At 38.1% G+C, this 19195-nt stretch overlaps 1 protein-coding gene across 2 annotated transcripts in view; it reads left to right on the top strand.

The window, feature by feature from the left end:
• The window catches only part of PREP (prolyl endopeptidase), a 117521-nt gene extending 98909 nt beyond the window's left edge, over window positions 1–18612 (top strand). For both annotated transcript variants that reach the window (XM_075145580.1, XM_075145581.1), the window contains exons 11-15: window positions 266–402; window positions 6431–6525; window positions 9460–9591; window positions 14413–14569; window positions 16947–18612. In XM_075145580.1, coding sequence (XP_075001681.1) covers window positions 266–402; window positions 6431–6525; window positions 9460–9591; window positions 14413–14569; window positions 16947–17241 — 816 coding nt within the window. In that variant the 3' untranslated portion in view covers window positions 17242–18612. The remainder of the gene's footprint in view (window positions 1–265; window positions 403–6430; window positions 6526–9459; window positions 9592–14412; window positions 14570–16946) is intronic.
• Window positions 18613–19195: the final 583 nt, after the last annotated feature.

The following is a 19195-nucleotide window of genomic DNA, read 5'->3' as shown; positions in this document are numbered from 1 at the left end:
AAACCCCCTTGTATGTAGAATTGGTGGATAAGATACGTAAAAATGATACTGTCATACCTTTTGTATTGATAGGTTTTCTAGAGCTATTAAGCAACCAAGCGGGTGATGGCCATTACTGAGCCTGACCTGGGCAATTGGTGCAGATTGCTCGTAAAGTTTTACCCACTGGGCACCATGGAGGTGATCGCCTCTGATTCTTGTTAACAGTAGTTGTGGAGAGTTACAACACTAACAGCATTTCAGATTTCTTTTTCTCTCGTCTTAGGTTTTCTACCCTAGCAAAGATGGTACTAAGATCCCAATGTTTATTATTCACAAGAAAGGAGTTAAATTGGATGGTTCTCATCCTGCCTTCTTGTATGGATATGGAGGTTTCAACATATCAATTACACCAAGCTACAGGTAAGCAGGGTAATTTATACCTTCTTCTGAAGTATCTGGTATTAACAACTGTCACAGATTGAGGGCAGGGTGGACTATGGATCTGACAGAGTAATGCATTTAGGGTCCCTGAGACGCAAGATGGGGGCCATAAGGACTGCACATCAGTGACCAGGCATCATTTGTCTTTGTTAGTTCTGAATTCAAGGGTTTTGCCCAGGGTCACAGAAGAAATCTCTGTCGGAGCAGAGAAGCGCTGTGCTCTTCTGAGGTTTACAGCAGGCACCCTGCCCTTTGGATTACACCTTCACCTCTTCCTGCTTTGTCACTGAGCTCAACAGAAAAGCATATGGACGTATTTACATTAAGCAAGTATTTGAGCCCTCTGCTGAACTAGTAACATAGGAAGTTTTCTTTTTTCTAAGTTATACAATTACTTATGTCTAAATATTATAGAAAATCGAGTATTTGTTTAATGTAAATAATTGAAATTTAGCTGTATTTTCATATTATACTTTTGAGGAGATTACGTCAGAAGCAAAATCCTACTGTGTTCCCATATAATCAGGAAAGAGGAAAGATGATTGTCTTGAGATGCACGTGATATGGGCTCTGCATAAGCAAAGCAATGGATTGTAAACCAAAAATGCTGTGTGCAAAACAGGATTTGTAGCCCTCAAAAGCCATAAGCTTTATTGAATAGATGATCTCTTTAAAGAAAAGGCTAATTTCCTCAGCAAGGGTATTTGAATAGACTTACCAAGAGGCAGTGATTGTCTGTAATACGTAAGAAATGCTCCTGGGTGAGGCAGGGGAAAATAGAAATGCAAAGGACTGAATGGAGAGCAGTTTTTCAGATAGTAGAAGAGCAGCTCACCAACACAAAAATAATTTATTATGAAACCATCCTATTAAGTTTAGGTGCTATCAGGTTTGCTTTAGAGTCAGCACACTTCGAGAATCCTTCGTAATTCTCGCTCTTCCAGGTCACTGTGATTGTATTTCTAATTAGCATTTACAGTTTCTCGTCCTTTCTAGCAAATACCTTGTCTGACAATGGACCTCCCATCTTGTGTTCCATGATTATTTGAGTGGTTTTTATCTGCCTTGTAAAGCTACATTTTTAATTTCCTGTGGTTTTGAGAGACACAATTATATAACCAGAATAGTTTTTAAATTCCTTTTTAGATTAGGCTCAAGCACTGATTTATTACAGTTTATTGTAGATGCTGAAAACTGTGATAAAACTTATCATGTTTTCTTTTTTAAAGTAAATATTATGTATCGATTGATTTAAGATAAAATTTCACATACTGCAGAGCTGACACAAGCTGGCTGCTGGCAAAAGGAGAAGGTATCTCATGGTGCTTCCTTCCACCTCCTGTTCATTGGCCCTGGTCCTTGCTGGAACCTTTGCTAAGCTGATTTACCTCACAAGAATGGCAGAAAACTATCCCAACAAAAAGGGGTAGGTGATTTTCTGCCTTTTGGCAAGTTAAAAATCGACTCTCGTAGGAGTCCAGCAAACAGCAGCAGAAGGGTGCAGCTGACAGTCAGAAGAGAGGAAGATGGGAGGTCGGAGCAGTGACCTATGTCTTCCTGAACCCTGTGAAACCTTTATTATATAGTTCATAAAATAAGAATATGAATCTGTAACAGTCCCTTAAAAGTAAATGCACAGAGAACTATCAGTCACCTCCAGATCAAAACACATTATCTCACTGACAATGTAAATAAAACATGATTGGCCACACCTCCCTCCTCCTTCTCTCCCTGTAATATCAACATATCCCTTCTCAGCCTTTCTAAAAGAAAAATAAGAAAAGCCAAAGCCTTCAAATTTGTCTTTATGGTTAATAACCTGAGAATTGAGTACTCGGTGGGGAAGTGTGTTCCAAAAGTAGGCAGGTAACATCAGGGAAAGGAAATTGTAATAGAGAATTTATGCCAGAAAGACAGGACATCTAGTTCCCCCTTTATCTGGCAGATTCAAGTAAAGTTTGACTGCATCCCTGTTACTATGTACTGCAATATTCCACAAGTAGTTCCCAGGTCCAAGTGCTGCTCCAGCCACAGCCCAACACCACGACTCAGCCATTTTTTGTGGAAGACCACAGGCGCAAGTGCTAGAAAGCAGCCACAGGATGGTCAAGGCTGAGGCTTGCCACATAGTTCACCTGATCCTGAGGCGAGACATGGCTATGGAAATGCAACCAAGTAGTAGCCTACTTACCTTTCAAACAAACAAACAAACAAGTTCCTGGATAAATATTCCTGATTTTTTTTATTTGAACTTAAGGCTCTTACAACTTTTCACAAAGCATTCCACCTTCTCCTTTCCAGTGGTTTGTTTCTGTCCTGTATTTCTTCAAGCCAATACAATGTTTTCTCACTGGTATTTCGCACCTGTTAACATGAGACAACGCTCTGGCTTGGGGACCTTATTTCTGCTTAATTCAAAAACTGATGTTGCTTTTCATATATTCTCTAACGCAAAAAATGAAAATAAAATCTTTTTCACCAAAAGCAATAGAAACAAACCAACAGGTTAGAGGATCCAGAAATAACTATGCGAATCATAGGACAAAGTCATTAAGTCGGTTACAGTAGTGGTTTATTTTTGAATGCAAGCATGCATCTTTTATACGCTCCTCTGGACTGAAGAGCTGCATTTGGTAGCATTTTGAGTACGGTGCTCACTAGAACACTGTCATTAATTATACAGCCTGCATAGCGAGTGCAAGTTAAGGCTGATGGAACGGACACCAGTGGCTTGGCAGAGCTGCTGGGGAAGCGCCATCACAAACCCACCACTAATGCCTCAGGTTCAGCTAATTACCCTGCAGGAACCAGCGTGTTTCCCTTCACTGTTCTGTATGTGCCCGTGTGGGTACAGGAGAAGCAATTTCTACAGCATCCTGGAATACAGCTGATTGTGCCAGGTTGTGCCAAGCCTTTAAGCAAAGAGGTGGTGCAGGGAGAGACTGTAAGCCCACAGAAAGGTCAGGCAACACAGCAGCCTCGGGTGCAGCCTGCAAGATTACCCTTTTCGGTTACTTTGGTAGCACGCCCTCCTGCTCCACAAAAGCCAAGCAAGCAACCAAGTCCAGTGACTCAGGGTTTTTTCCCCATCACCAGTGCACTAGCCTGCATTTCTCTGTCAGCTGTAATACCTGACAGCAGATCAGTAATTCTGGGAAAGCATTCTTGCTCCTTGAAGCACAGCTCCTCACGTTATTCTATACTGTAAAAAACAATACCTGTTTCCTTATTTTTTGTGTTATGCTCCTTAAGAGTGATAGGGTCTGGAATTAGCTCTCCAGGGAAGGGACTATCTTCTGCTCCCTCCGCTGGCTCCTTCCTGACCCTATTGCCTTTTCCTTTACTCTCTTTCTTTATGCTGCTCCCAGGAGAGAAGCGAAAACAGGGATAATGAGCAAAAGGCTGTAGAGGCTGTTGGGAAGAGCAGGGAGACAGACTTTCCTCTGCAGAACGAGCCGTTTTGTAGGCATCCAGGGCAACTGGGCAGTTTGCTGTGACTCAGACACGAAGTTGACTTGAAATCAAATCTGAAAGCAAGAACCCACCTGGAAGAACACAGGAGGCAGTAGCAGGGTTGTGTATGAAACTCAAATTTTGTGCTGTCTGATCACTTGGAATTTTCACTTTTTTTAAAAGTTAATGAGTCGTGATTATATATTTATAAAACCTGGTTCCTTGACCTTAAAAGTCACTTTGAGAAAGCTTATTATAAGCTTTAGGCCCATCTACCTCAAAGTATTGGTCAAGTTAGGGTCCGGACTCACTTTACTACTGACCATACCGGAGTGGGTATTAATTAATAGTCATTGGCAGTGACATTACTAGATGTATATGTTGGGGTATATGGGGTAATGTTATCTGAAATCCCAATGGTATTGCTGAGAGTGAGCACAGATACACTAAACCTTACTTATAAGTTGAGCAATATAATGATTGTTACCAGACTCTGGACTTTATCCCATTGAGGGTCTGTGTGACAGAAAAATTGTTTGCTTGTGGAAATGGGGATTAGCTTCCTATAAGAAGAGTACTGCATATCCTATGAGTTCCTAAGTCACTTAGACCCCTCCAAAAATTATCATCAAGGTACCGTCTCTGTTAAAGGAGTCCGTGGGCAGGATAGGATACATTCAATACTTTGGTTTTGTGTTGCTCACATATTCTTTGCTAGTTAAATATGCTGATCCCTCAGACGGGCACAGTTTTTTTCAGCAGATGGAAGAGGATGGACTCTATTTTGGAATTTTTTTTTAAATATTCTCAGGTAATATATTTGGGTAGCAAGCTCCTACCTTACCTGCAATTCCTATACTTGCTACCTTTGATTACTAGGAGATCAAGTAAGTTTGGACCAAAAAGTTTCTATTGATTTTGTTTGGGACAGAGACAGGGAAAAGAAGTGCAGAATATTCTGGGAGATTTTGTGGCTCTAACATACCAAAAATTAAGAAGCCACAATCTCATGAGGCAGCCTACTGTCAGGCTACTCCACAGTAGCTGTGTAGCAACCTGTCAAAATTAGGCATCCTGGAGTTTAGCAGAATAATGCTCTTTGGGCTTTGCACAGTGTGCTTATAGAATATCAATCTTGCATCTGATCAGCATGTCACAGCAATCTAAGGAAAATACAATTCACAGTGATGGACTTCAGAATTGATTTTACGGAAGCAGAGGTAATTCATGCTTCCTGAGCCATCTGATGGCCACAGATAACCAGCCTAGGTGGAAAGTTTTTCCTTTGATGGGTTATGAAAATACAGAAATGTCTTACCAGTCATCCTCCTGCTTTTCTTTTTGTTTCCTTAATCCTTGGTATATACTCTCAAGAACAAATGCCAGTACATAGATAATTGCTTTGGGAGGTACAAAAAATTTACCGGTTTTGATACTACATCCACATGAGACACACTGTAGGACTACTGCCTTTCAGGACATTTCTGATAAGAAGTAGGGGGACTTAAAGGTAAAAAGGCCCAATTCTTGCTCTTGTGTTTGAATAGGATTAATTTCTGCAGGCAGTGGTTTCTTGCATGAGCAAAGATTTCAAGTAAATAAGAAATTTAAACCTACTAGAGGAAAAAAGAAGACTTGTTGGGATGAAATTTTAATATTTTACTGGTCTCCTTGGCATATGTGTGGTTTGCCATCTGGAGCTTCTGCTAATGTTAAGCTACTGCCTCAACAGATCAGAGATCTATCTCTCTTCTTAATTGTCAAATATGATTTAAATTACTTCAGTCCCCTTTAAAAAGATAGCAGTAGCTTTGATACTTTTGCAGTTCGACATTTAAAAAAAATTTATGCTACTTTAGCTTTCAGCCAGTTTCTAGAGATGCTAGGGAAGGCAGAACTTGTAATTTTATTTTTTACTATTTGTTTTGTATTTAGCAATGCAAGTGGAAAATAAATAAGAAGGGGATTGGCCAGAATTTGATTGCAGACCCTGACACAAAACAATGGTAGAAGCAGAGTTTTTCCTTGCAAACACAGTTTTATAAAGGTCCAAAAAAACCTACATTAAGCGGAAGTTGAAAATACCTGCTCATAAACAAAGATGAAGTGCTGATCTTAAGTCTTAATTCTTTGGTTTTTTCATTTGAGCTAAGCCTTCCTTTCCTCTCTGAAAAAGCAGAGAATCCAGTAGTGCTGCATAGCTCTAGTCCCCACACTGAAGGCTTTGAAGATGATAAAAAAAAAATGGTGGCATGTCCTGGGAGGTCTTCTGTTAGGCAGAACCACTGGCCACTCTCCTCCGAAGTGCAGAACTGAAGGAGGAAGAATGGACCAGCACTGGTTCCTCCCTATCCCGAGGCTGCAGAGGGTTTTATTTCCATGGATAACCATTGAAAAAAGCCTGGCTACTCATGTTTGCCATCAAGGGGGGACTTCATTCACGATTTCATCATTGATTTTGGGAGAGATCTTTCCCTCAAAGTATTTTTGTAAAAGTGGTAGGGATATAAAAACTGGAAATTAAAAATAATCCTCTATCTGTTTGCTTTTTCAGTGTGTCAAGACTTATTTTTGTGCGACATCTAGGGGGTGTTCTAGCGGTGGCGAACATCAGGGGTGGTGGTGAATATGGAGAGACCTGGCACAAAGGTAAATCAGTCAAAGTAGAGGAACAAAACTGCAGGCTTAGCAATGAAAATGACAACTTTTTCTCTTCACTCCCTCTTCCATACTTACATCTCCTTTTGCCTTTTACTTATTCTGTAGAAAAGTAAATTTTTTCCTTACTTGTATGTTAGATCTGTAAGTTGTCCAGTGTTATCGGATGGTTTTCATTAGATTGTTTTAATTTGTCCAACCTACTTAAAAATGGTTTTGCACAAACACAGTATTTTCCAAGAAAATTATTGCATTTTTTTTAAGCAAGATCAAGTTCCCTAGACTTAAGGATCTGAAAATGCAGCTATTTATCTTGAACTGATTTTCAAAAAAATGTCTGTCTATATTGCAGGAGACCTGTCTTGCTTTCACATACCTCCTTCATTATTTGCAGGTGCACATGGCCCCACAATTCTAGATCCCCAAGACAACAGCATTGGCTATTTAGACTTTCTTGGTATCACACAAAAAAAATAAACCATTTGCAGAACCTTATAGATGGTGTGAACTTTTGAGTTCAGAATGTAATTCTTCCGGATCGTTTTTGCACAAGTTATGAATAGACCCTTTTTTTATATTTAGTGAATGTGATTGAAGTTGGTATGAAAACAATCAGCTCCATAAGTGCAGTGACATGTCATCCCCTCCACACTCTCTTAGAGGGTCCAACTTCTTGTAGGCAGGCATTTGACCTTTTTGGTTTTTTTAGGCTGACTTTAATACTGCAGGGAAACCAAGTCACTCACTACAAAACCCTGTCAATCTCTTTTCCCCTTTTCTTAATACCTTTGATATATTTCTCTCCATGTTTTTCCCATCCAATCCTTGTCTTAATCCGTTGATTGTCTTTGTCCACTTGCCTTATTGTTGACAATTTTCTGCATCCCTTCACTAGAGGAAAAAGCTGGAAAAAGTCCTACTCATCTCTGTAACATACCCATCATTATTTAATGGTGACGTGTTATTCATATCCCAAGAATCTGGTGGATAAGTTGCTGGGGATGTTGTCAGCAAGGCAAATGCACCAAAACCATGGTGTTTATGATGCAGCAATTTGCTATGGGAGTAGTTAATTATAACTTTTTATCAAACGAAACAGTATTCCCAGATCATTACATCTTGGTTTTACTATTTCATCTGCGGTAACTTTTTGTCTGGGTCATTTCCTCACAATTGAGTTAAATATGTAATAGTTTCATAAATAGAAGCTATATATGCTTGCAGATACAGGATATTATTGCTAAAGATGAAGTATCCTTCATTAATTTTAATTTGCCAATTGCTTTGTAATAGTTTTTAATAAAATTTATCTTAATATGATAATGCTGCTTTGGTCCACCTATTTCCTGCTTAATTTTGATCCAAGTCTTTCATTGCTGTTGCATAATAAGATATGTATCTGTTCTTTGTTAATTCCAGAAGCAATTACAGAAGTCTGTTTACGTAGGTTTAATTGTATAGATAGGATTCTGACCTTACACCAGACCAGAACTTTGAGCAAAGAGTAAGATTTATTTCTCCTTTATTGCCACACGTTTGAAGACTTTTTCATTGTCCCAGTATATCTCTCTCCAATGGTCTTGTTAATGTGAGAATGATGTGTATTTGTTAAAAAAATTTAAAAATTAAAAATTTACTGGTCCCACTTCTACAAGATCTGTATGACTAAATGTCAGAGTTGTCTTACCAAACTTTTGCAACATAGAAACGAAGCATCCAGTGTAAGCTGGGTGTCTAGGATTACTGGGTGGACAATGGAGATAAAAAGACACCTCCAGATTGTAGCTCATCTCACTTATTTTAGGGTAGAATTAATTGTCCTGGACCATAGTGGGAACCTTACGCAATTAGCTTAGAATAAACTAAGCTTTTAAACAAAGTAGAAGGAACTGGAGTTCCACTTCTGCATCCACTGAGTCCCTCTTACCTGGCTGGACCACAGCCTTTGCTACAGGAGTATGAGGATTTTCTTCCTAGTTCCCATTTCTTACTCACAGTTAATGCCTGAGAAAGAACATACCAGGTCTGAAGGTAGGATAACCTTCGAGGAGAAGCCAGTTTTAGTCTCTTCCCAAACAAGCATCCAAAGCGGGAAGATTATGAGATTTGGTCAGCTGAGAGTTCTCTAGGTTGATATTCTTCTGCTCAAATAGCTGAAAGATTGTAGGGCAAAACCATCCGTTTCCTTTCCTATCCCACCCTGCAAAACTTTTTGTTTTGAGAACTGGAAGTCTTACCAATTAGGTCATCTGGACCTACATTTTCAGTCATGATTTATTCCTCATACATCTGATCATGTTTGGAATTCTGTTCAACAGGATGGCAGCATCTTAAGGATTTCCATATTGATAGTTAATAAAATTTCAAACCTAGATGCAAGTCTGAAGTCCCTTTTTGACCATAGCTATATATCACCTGATTTGAAAACAACTAATAGGAAAAAAAGTAAATTACCAGCCACATATTCTATGTCCAGGAAATTAGAAGTGCTTGTTTTATATAGCTTATTTTATAAGTTGAAACTTTATTGCCTTAAGAAACTGTCACTGAGTTTAATGCTATTAAAGTCCCATTAGATCAAACCTCAAGTGGATTGTATGTGGTCATTTTGTATGTATTTTGCAATGCAAAGCTTTTAGCTTTAATTTTACTGGTTAGGAACATTACCTGGCACTCACTCCACAGTATAGGTATATATTATTCAGAGTTTCTGAAAGCATTAGAGTTATCGACAGAACCATCTTATAGCCTCTCTGTGTTGACAGAATCTTTCATTTTCGCTGTTTTTCTGAGCTGCATCAATTATTAAAATGTTCATGAAACTGGAATTGTTCCCAGGTATTTTTGCACACATGTTTTTCTGACGAGATGGTATCAAATGGATTTTATGGCATCAACTGATTTTTTTTTTTATTTGTGTGCTAGGTGGTATCTTGGCCAACAAACAAAATTGCTTTGATGACTTTCAGTGTGCTGCCAAATACCTCATCAAGGAAGGCTACACATCCCCAAAGAAGCTGACTATTAATGGAGGCTCAAATGGGGGTCTCTTAGTCGGTAAGAACTGCTCATATATTTCCTGGGTTTGGTGCTGGGTTTATCAAAGTAACCAGACAAAAATTTATGAGGTCCTCTTTTCAAAAGTTGCCAGAATGTCAATACATTAATATATACCAGGTGTTAAATATATACAATTGTATTTCATTTGCTGTTTGCATAGGACATTGGGATTCTGCAGTCTCTAGCAAAGGCTGACTGTTAAAAGCCGTACTTAAAATTACTGTCTTGTGTGGTAAAGCTAACCCTGTGGTAGAATCACACAGTAAGTAAGAATGCTTTAAAAAACATTTGGTTTTTGATTTTTCTTTCTTAAGGCTAACCATTACAAAATAATTACTGAATAACCAGAAATCTGTTATGTAGCATCAGTAAACTTTGTGTGGTCTGTAGCGTAAGCCAGAATCCCATGTCCTGCAATCCTTCATCAGTTTCTCATTCACTGTTTTGTAGTCATGCATTCTTGTTCTTAGAGGGCAAATGAAAACATGACAGTTCTGCGTTTAAAGCCTTTGTACAGGGACACGTAACAATTTAACTCTACTTTCATTGTGTAGTTAAAACATGACCACAAATAAAATCATGAATGTCTCTGGTGAGAAACGAAAAAATAGAAGTACAGCTACTTGAAAAAGTCATGAGCTTTTGAGGGACTATATAAATGTAGCACTTTGTTACAAATGCATCTTGCTCACATATAATTCATTGCTGTGTTCTTAAATTCAAGGAAATTAATAGCCGCCTCTTAAACAGAAAAGCTTGTCACAAAAATGTCTCATAGTCTAAGCAGTATTTAAAGAGCTACAAAATTTATTTCTGATTAAATTCCTGTATCTGAAAGTAGTAGAAGAAAAAGGGAGGTGATTTTGTTCAATTTTGAAAGGAGAAGGAAACAAATGAATAAATTGGGGTTTGCTTGTATTTTTTTTGAACAGCATGAAAGCCATGTGACAGTATGACAGAGCTGAGCCACTCGTGAGAAGAAAAAAAAAAAGGCATTTCAGGTTCATAAACCACTGGTTTATAGAAAATGAGCAGATTTACTAGGCCCACTTTTTGCTTGCTCTTCTTTTTATACTCCTCCCTATTTATCTGCTGCTGAATACTGGCTCTATTGATTTTATTTTATTTTTCAGTGAACTAGCATCCAGCATAAGAAACAGGATTTGGAGTTATACAGATCTTTGGTCTAAGCCATCTTGGCTATTCCTGCATTCTTATTTTTAAAAAGCAATTGTTTTAAAGATAAATAACAAGTACATGTAAAGTTGTATTTTTGCTTTCTGCTTATATGCTTCTCGGTTACAGGTGGCAGGAGGTATTTGTGCATTGTAAATAAGAGCACCAATAGAAATGGATGAATATGGTAAAGGATTAAAGGGTTTGCACACCATTGGGAGTGCAAGCATTGCATAAGTCAATTTTATGTGTGTGTATATATATGTTTGGAAATGCAGTTAAACTTTCAACATGTTACATAGCTTCTGAAAATACTATTTTATGGTTACATGGACTTCAGTTTCAGTCAAGATGAGATTCATCCTACCCAGCTTTAGTCATCAAAAAAACTGTGTTTCTGGCTGAACAAGTCAGCTGAGCTCCTTGTTTAGGTAAGGGGAAGTGACTGACATCTGGAGAGCGTACGTTATTCCAGTAGGAGACAGGTGTGAGGAATCTAGACCTCCCTGCTCTGAAAAACCTGTTTTTAGAAACCTTCCCTTGCACTCGCAGATGGATTACAATCCAGTTTGATTTCCACGCTCTTGATGAGGCAGATAGGGATTTTCCTTGACTGGGTAAAATTAGGTGAACTTAGGAAATTCTTGTAAGTGCTTTTTCATCAAAGCAGAACTAAATTTTGCAATAGTTGTTCATGCAACACTAGAGAGCATAACTCATATTTTAGGTGCAAAACCCACTGCCAGATTTTCTCAGTTCTAATTTATTGAAGAAAAAACTGACAAGGAAGAGTATTGTCACTCTTCCAAAATCCTGTTTCCTTTTAGTCTGACTAACAGGAGGTGTCTCTGAGGAGTGCAGAGCCCTGAGCTCTTGCCTCATTCAACTGCAAAACAAGACTTCCTTGTCCTGCAGTGTGATCCCGAAGCCGAGTAGAGCAGCACAGCTGTCAGCTGAAAACCTCCTTCATGGAAACGCAGTGTTTGACCTCTCATGTTTGCTTAGACAAACAGTTCTGAGGTTTTGAAATCTTACTTTTGTATTGAATTTTAAAGCTCCAAGTAAAAGTCATGAATAAATTGTTGTTCCAGATTACAGTTTATTAATGCATATAATTAAGTATTATAGCTAATTAAAGGGGTGCAGTGGGAGTGGATGAGTGTCTCCGTAAGTGATTTCTTACTGAAGTAACTATTTAGGGAACTAGGAGCAGCAATTTTTTATAAAATCCTGAGCAACACCCAGTGCTTCAAGAGACACTCTGCAATAAAGAGTACTAAAATTAAATGTTATGATAGTTGTTTTCGCTTTTTTTCCTACCAGAATATAATTTATGTTCATAAAAGGAAATAACATGCAGGGGAGGGATCTGATCAAAAGCTTCAGCTAACAGGATAAAGAGCTTTTACATGGCAGCTATTTAAGGCACTATATATACCTTATGAAAATGGCTCAGAAGAGACCCAGGAAGAGTTAGCATAGTTACGTATCAGAGATGACCAGAAGTAAAAGCGCATCCTTCAGAAAATAGAAATCACCTTCAAATGAAGAAAATAGGGTAGAGCATAAACTCTGACAGGGACTGACAGACCACAGGAGACTGATGAGCAAATTGCTTCCAATATAAAGATTAGCAATGAAAGCTTCCTATGCACATCAGAAGCAGGAAGCCGGCCAGAGCATCTGTGGGACTTGCAGGTTAGTGAGGTGTAAAAGGAGCACTAAAGAAAGATAATTGCAGAGCAGAACAACTAAATGTCTATTTGTATTGATGTTCCCTCCTGAGGAGCATGGGGAGTTCCCTGCACCAGAGTCTCTCTTCATGGGGAATACTCTGAGGAGCTGACTCAAGCTGAAGCATCAGCAGAGGAGGTTTTGGAATAAATCAATCAAATGAAAAGTAGTGCGTTGCCAGGACCAGATGGTGCACACGCAAGATCCTAAGTGAACTCCAATATGAAATTGCAGGCTACTGAGCCTGAATATCTGAGGAACAGAAGGGGACAAGTGTAATGCCAATTTTTAAGTGGTTCATGGTGATCTACAAGCTGCAGATGAGTAAATCTGACTTCTCTAATGGGCAAACCAACTGAAACCAATAAATAATAGTTGACATATAAGGAAGAATTTTGCAGGCTGAAGTTACATCTTGCAAATCTAATAGAGCTATTTGAAGAAGTCAGGCAGCGTATGGTGCTTGTAACAGTGATCTAGGTGAGGAGTTATTCTTGGATTTTTCAAAAGCTTTTGACAAGGTCCCTCGCATAAGGCTATGCAAGAAAGTTCTTGCTGAGCTTGGAAGCAAGGTCGTGTCATAGCAATATCCTGGTTAGCAGGAGGCAAAGAATGGGAATAAATGATCCATTTTCACAATGGACAAAAATGAGGAGATACAAGAATTTGGGAAAGAAGATACCTACGTGTGGATGCACAGTGATTAGCACTGAATTAAGAAAGGGATTCTGGGATCCACTGTAGTATTTATGTGAAAATCTCAGTGCTCTTATTTCTTAAAATTCAAAAAAAGTGGGGGAATTTGTAAAATCACCAGGCAACAGATGTGAATCAAGCAACAGAAATTGGAATTGAAGAGCTTACTGCTACAGGATATGATGAACACTAGATGAATAAACATTAAGAGAGGAAACAGATGTATTTACGGAGGATATGTGTTTTGATGGCTGTTTGACAGGATTGCTGGAGATAACTCCAACTCAGGGAAAACTTAAACAAGTAGTTCAAAAGCTGATATGTACAGGAAGTATGTCCCAGTATTTGCTTAATGCCTTTTCCCAGAGCATCTGCCAGTTGCCACTCTTATAAATTGAACACTCTGCTAGTGTGGGCCTACTGTGGTTATTTTTAAAATATATGAGGCAAGCATTATTCTTAAAGAAATTGTCCCTTCCAGTAGTAGGAAGATGGAAATAATAAAAAAAGAAAATACAACTGTAATTTGCTTTATTAAAATGAGGTTATTCCTCTGATTTTGTAGTAGTCTGCTTTTATCAAAACTCTTTTCATATGGGTTTACGTAGTAATTATGGAAGAAAACATTCATCAATAAATGGAGGGCTTTTGCTCCTTAATGCCCTTTTCTTTGTTGATACTAATATTAAAAGTTTAGATAGTGAATGGTTTAGGAAACTTCAATTCAGTAGTCCAAAAGCTCACATATTTTAAAAACACATTTCTCCTTTAAACCCAGTTTGCTAGTTTGGAAGGCAGTTTTCAAAGAACAGCATGTTCGGTGCCTGGAGAACAGGGAAATGGCTCTTAAGCTCTTTTGAACGTACCATCTTTGGGAGTTACAATTTTTATCCATTTGTGTATTTGCTTTCAGTTTTGCTTAAAAGTCTATTTGACTTCATATTCACTGGCAGTCTTCTCCCAGTGCAATTGGGTTTATATCAGGTATTTTGTACTGAAGTTTTTTGGCTGCAGGAATTATATGGTAATCTATATTTCTTCTCACATTGTTTTAACTTAACAGTTTTACTTTTTTTTTTTAAAAAGAAACTTTGAGTTTATAAAAGACAGCTTTTTGGAAGTTGGTCTTTCATGAACTTAGCAGTGGACCTTTCACTGCTGAGCTTAATTCTTTAAGATACGAATACTAATAGAGTTGTTTTCCTGTCGAAGCTGCCTGTGCTAATCAGCGCCCCGACCTATTTGGTTGTGCTATTGCCCAAGTGGGAGTGATGGACATGCTCAAGTTCCACAAGTACACCATTGGCCATGCTTGGACCACTGACTACGGTTGCTCCGACTGTAAAGAGCAGTTTGAATGGCTGTGCAAGTAAGTGCCTTTAAATACTTCTATGTTGTTAAAATGCATAGTCTGCACAGTTTCAGGTTGTCATGATCAAAATCTATTCTAAGAATTATTTCTTCCTTTCCCACGCTGGATTTGGGGAGCTCAGCATTTCCTTACAAGTCGGTTTTGCATGAAAGACTATCTTCAAAACCCGGTTGAGTCAACTGCTCATATTTTCAAAGACCTTGTTCTACTAGCAGCTTTAACAACTCATAAAGTTTTCTTTCTGAATAAGGACTCCTTTAGGCTGTCACAACAGAATATTCTCAAGTGAACCACTACATAAATCATATTTTTTACAATGGGGGAGAGACAACCACCATTGTGAATTATATTTTACATGTGAATGGGATTTATTTGTAGGAACTGAATGGCAGTAGACCATAACAGGATATTAATTCATTTCTTAACTCCTTGCTGAGAGGTCTGGAAAGATAATTTAAAAAGAGACGAGAGGGATAGCTATGTGAGAACAGAAATGATCTGCACATTGGATATGGCTAATAATGAGTGTGTTAGAATAAGTGCCATCATTTTAAAATATTTTTCTGGAACGTCGTCTTCTGTTATTGTAATTGTATTCCTTTAATAATAAAGATGGACATTCCAGGAGAATGCTTCAACACACTAAACAATTTGGCTGGTCTGAAATTTAATAGAGTGTTTAGATATTAAAAAGTACATGTGCTACGAGTATACTGAGATCTAACTTGATCTAAAGCATTTATTAAAAAAAAAAAAAAAAAATCAATGTCAGGTCCAAATACTAGATGATAACTTGGGCCCATTGTAACTAGGTTGTTTCAAAACCTCTAGTTGTCTAATTTAAGCTTTCAATGACAAACACGTTTTTGTAAATATAGTGCACAAAACAATTAACAAATTTCATAATTCATCTTTTGTCAATAGATAACTTAGATCTTAGATAATAGATAAAAGATTAACTGTTACAAAAATGATCCAAATAATCTTCATGGTTTTGGACACTGAAACTTGCCTGCACATCTCTGAATTCAGATATTCTGAAGAGGTAAAGTAGAAGCAAAGTTTTTAATTCATTTTGTGATTAGGAGAAAAGCATCTGGAGGAAGGAGTCACTCCATACCTACTTACACACATGCTTACTCACAAAATCTTAATGCGTAGTTTAGAAACATCTTATATAGCAATACCTGAAATATTTCTTTGCCTCCTTTTCAACAGCTGGCAATTGCGTATCAAATGTAGGAAGATACATATGTAATGTTGCTTAGATGTTGCCCCCAAAAAATACATAAGGCAACTAGAGTGGCATGTAGTGACAATCATTTAACTTCTTTTCAAAACAAATCATAGTCTGCAAATCCACTTACATTGTTCCTTAGATGAAAATGAGGAAGCCAGGAAATCTGTTAGGTTAGACATTCAGATATTGTCACATGTTCTTAAAAATAATTTGGACTTACTTAATGGGTACTCCTCCAAGTGGGAAATTCATTCAAAAATAAAGCAAAATTTCCTTCTGTATTTCCTGTCATGAAATAGGGGGGGGAAATAGTATCCTACTCTTGATTTAAGGAATGTAACATTCTTCCTAGGTGTAGCTTTGTCTAAATGAAGTATGAAATGGTTAGATGGAATTCTTTGTGACTTACTATTACATTTAATTTCTAATACTGAAGAGTAGTTTGTGTTGAGATATGTAGATACACCTTTTACGTTATGTTACGTTACAGTAGCTAAAAGATGTAAATTCTCCTGCAAAGAAAGCAAATTTTGAAAGTTAGATTATTCATTGCTCAAAAAATAGGAATCAAGGTATCTATCAAAAGCAGGAAGACTTACAGTTCTCCTTTCAGTTTCCTGCATGGTGTTCCCTCAGAGTACATGCATGTTCAAAGGTGGCCTAAATATTGGAGGGAGCAAATTTAGTAACTGTACAGCACTTGTGGCTTACCATCAGAGACTGTTTCCAAATTTGCATGGGAAGAAGCCATCCACATGCATACCTGGACTACATACATATCCTGGGAAAAAGTCTCGATTTCCCTGTTTCCCAGCAGGATGGATCCTGCTATGGACTTGACATCTTTTGCTGCAGTTTCCCTGCTGCCCGTTCCTGATATTTTTGGCATTTCTGTGAGATGTATGCATATATCTCTCTGAAATTAAAGACATGTACTTGCTTCACATTTCACAGAGACAGAGATCTGTGGCCCATACCACGTATCAGTTGCCAGTAGTGCAATTCTGATCTATGCAACTGAGAACTGTAGTATTCTGAGCGCTATAAAATGTCACTCTGACAATTCCGGTATGAGAGGACTTTCTTGTTGGGTCTTGAAGAAAAAATATGTAAACATTTGTGTGCTCTTCTCAGGTACTCTCCACTTCACAATATCAAACTACCAGAAGAAGATGGCATCCAGTATCCCTCTACACTGCTTCTCACAGCAGACCACGACGATCGTGTGGTCCCTCTACATTCACTGAAGTTTATCGCTACTCTGCAATATGTTGTGGGCCGAAGCCGTAAACAAACCAATCCACTTCTTATCCATGTTGACACCAAGGCTGGGCACGGAGCAGGAAAGCCAACTGCTAAAGTTATAGAAGAAGTGTCAGATATGTTTGCTTTTATAGCACGATGCCTAAATCTTGATTGGATTGAATAGGCAAAATGCTTATTACTGTCTACTTTAGAAAACAAGGGCTTTAACACCATTTAAGACCAACCAGACTACTACTTGGTGTAGTACTTACATTTAAGGACTGCAGTTTAATATTTTATTGATCCAACCTGCTATGGAGTTTTGATCTTCTGTGCTTCCCTCTTTTTGGCATTTCTTTGAATTTCTTTTCTACTGCGATCCAAAGTACATTTTGAAAAGCATGTTCAAATAAATAGCTGAGCTACTGTCAGTACTGTTGTGAACATTTAGTTTCCAGAGTTAGTGCTAGTTGAGCTTATTTCCTGTAAACAATTTTAATGTATTTTGCACCTATAAACATATCCAGATCATCTGTAATTAAATGTAAGTACTGTCCACATCCAAGAACTCTGAGCATACTTTATTTACACAGTAATTTATTTAAGAATGTAAATTGAAGGTGTTCAGTGATAACCATGAAATACTGAAGAGACAGTAATCTGGGTAATTAAGTCAAATATTATTAAAAAGCTTATATTACATGCTGTTCGTAAGTGTGTTACAGTCTATAATAATGATGTTGCTAAATTGTTCTTTCTTTTCAAAGAGACTTCAAAATGTCACCAGTTTTCTCTTCTGTCATTTATTTCCACACAGAAGAGAAAATTAGAGCTTGGAAAACTTGAAGAATTCTTAAATTCTGACTGTAATCTCAGTCCAGGTATACAGATACTTTCCAACAACCCATCTGCTGTTAGCTCTTTAACTATTTCTGAAGGGTAGACCAGACACTGGTTTAAAAAAAAAAAAAACCCAACCCAAAACCACAGCTTTGTCCAGATTGTTCAAGTTCAGTTTTTCCTGATGCTTTTGACAGAATGTTCTCTAACAAGCCAAAATCTGAACATACGTGTATAACCTAGTTCTGGCTGCAGAACAACAAGAGCTCATAGTCAGACTCCCTAATGATTTGACACGGCACAGTATTTGAACTGCCATTTCATATCTTTCCCATCTGGGCTGTAGAGCTATAAAGTAGATGCGAGTATTTGCCTACTAGCTGTCTAAACTCTGATGCACTGCAGCAATTGGGGTTTGATTTTGCAAAGCAAAAAAGCATTCTACCAATTGTTACTAGTCTTGTTGCCCCGCCATAAAACACTGCTGCTTCTCAGTTTTGGATAAACTGATACATTCTTCCAGAATCATGCTCGTCATTATATTCATACTTAGACCTAAGGCCTGTATTTTAACACTGGGCTCAGGAATTTCATCTCTAAGCAAACAGTGTCTCAGCCCAGGAAGAGGAGGGAGTGGTATTTAAACCTGTGTTTAAATGTAATTTTAAAATGCTGCTGTAAACAGCAGCAAAATTAAAAATAAATTTGCACCAGATTCACTCTGTGTTTCTCTCATGCTCTGGGGCTTCTGCTGATTCCCTCTGCAATCCAGGAGGGATCATCCCTCCCAGGCCCTTATTATACATAAGTTGATTTTAGGGGAAGAAAAAAAAAAAAAGAAAAAGGGATTTCTGCTTTCCTATGAAATACCACACCTAAAACCTGTATGTGATCTGGGGTTTATCTGTGACCCATGGGCATTACAGTTTTACTAGATACTTTGTGGACTGATGCATTCTGATCACAGCATTGAATTAAACAATCAGAATAGAAAGTTGACGGAGGGTTGGTTTTGGTTTTTTTTTTTACCCTCCAGACTGTGAAAACAGGGTTCAGGTTCAGCACCCCCCTTTTCCCAGAGGTATGTGAACTGCTTTCTGTGATCACCTGGGAATTTTCAACAGTTTGCCTGCATGGCAGAAACAAAGCACGTAAAGCAGTGCCATCTCCACTTGGAACACCTCACAGTTGCAGCATCTGGCCTTTGATTGAATGTTACAGTATCATCAAGAGGGCAGAGCTTCACCTCTGAGACCAGAGCTTTGCAGGATCGGATGCGTGGAAAACATGGTCCTCAG

This window comes from Calonectris borealis, chromosome 3 (genome assembly GCF_964195595.1).
Source record: "Calonectris borealis chromosome 3, bCalBor7.hap1.2, whole genome shotgun sequence".
Lineage (NCBI taxonomy): Eukaryota > Metazoa > Chordata > Aves > Procellariiformes > Procellariidae > Calonectris > Calonectris borealis.
Note: the sequence above shows the minus strand (reverse complement) of the source record. Positions and strands in the feature narration are given on the sequence as shown.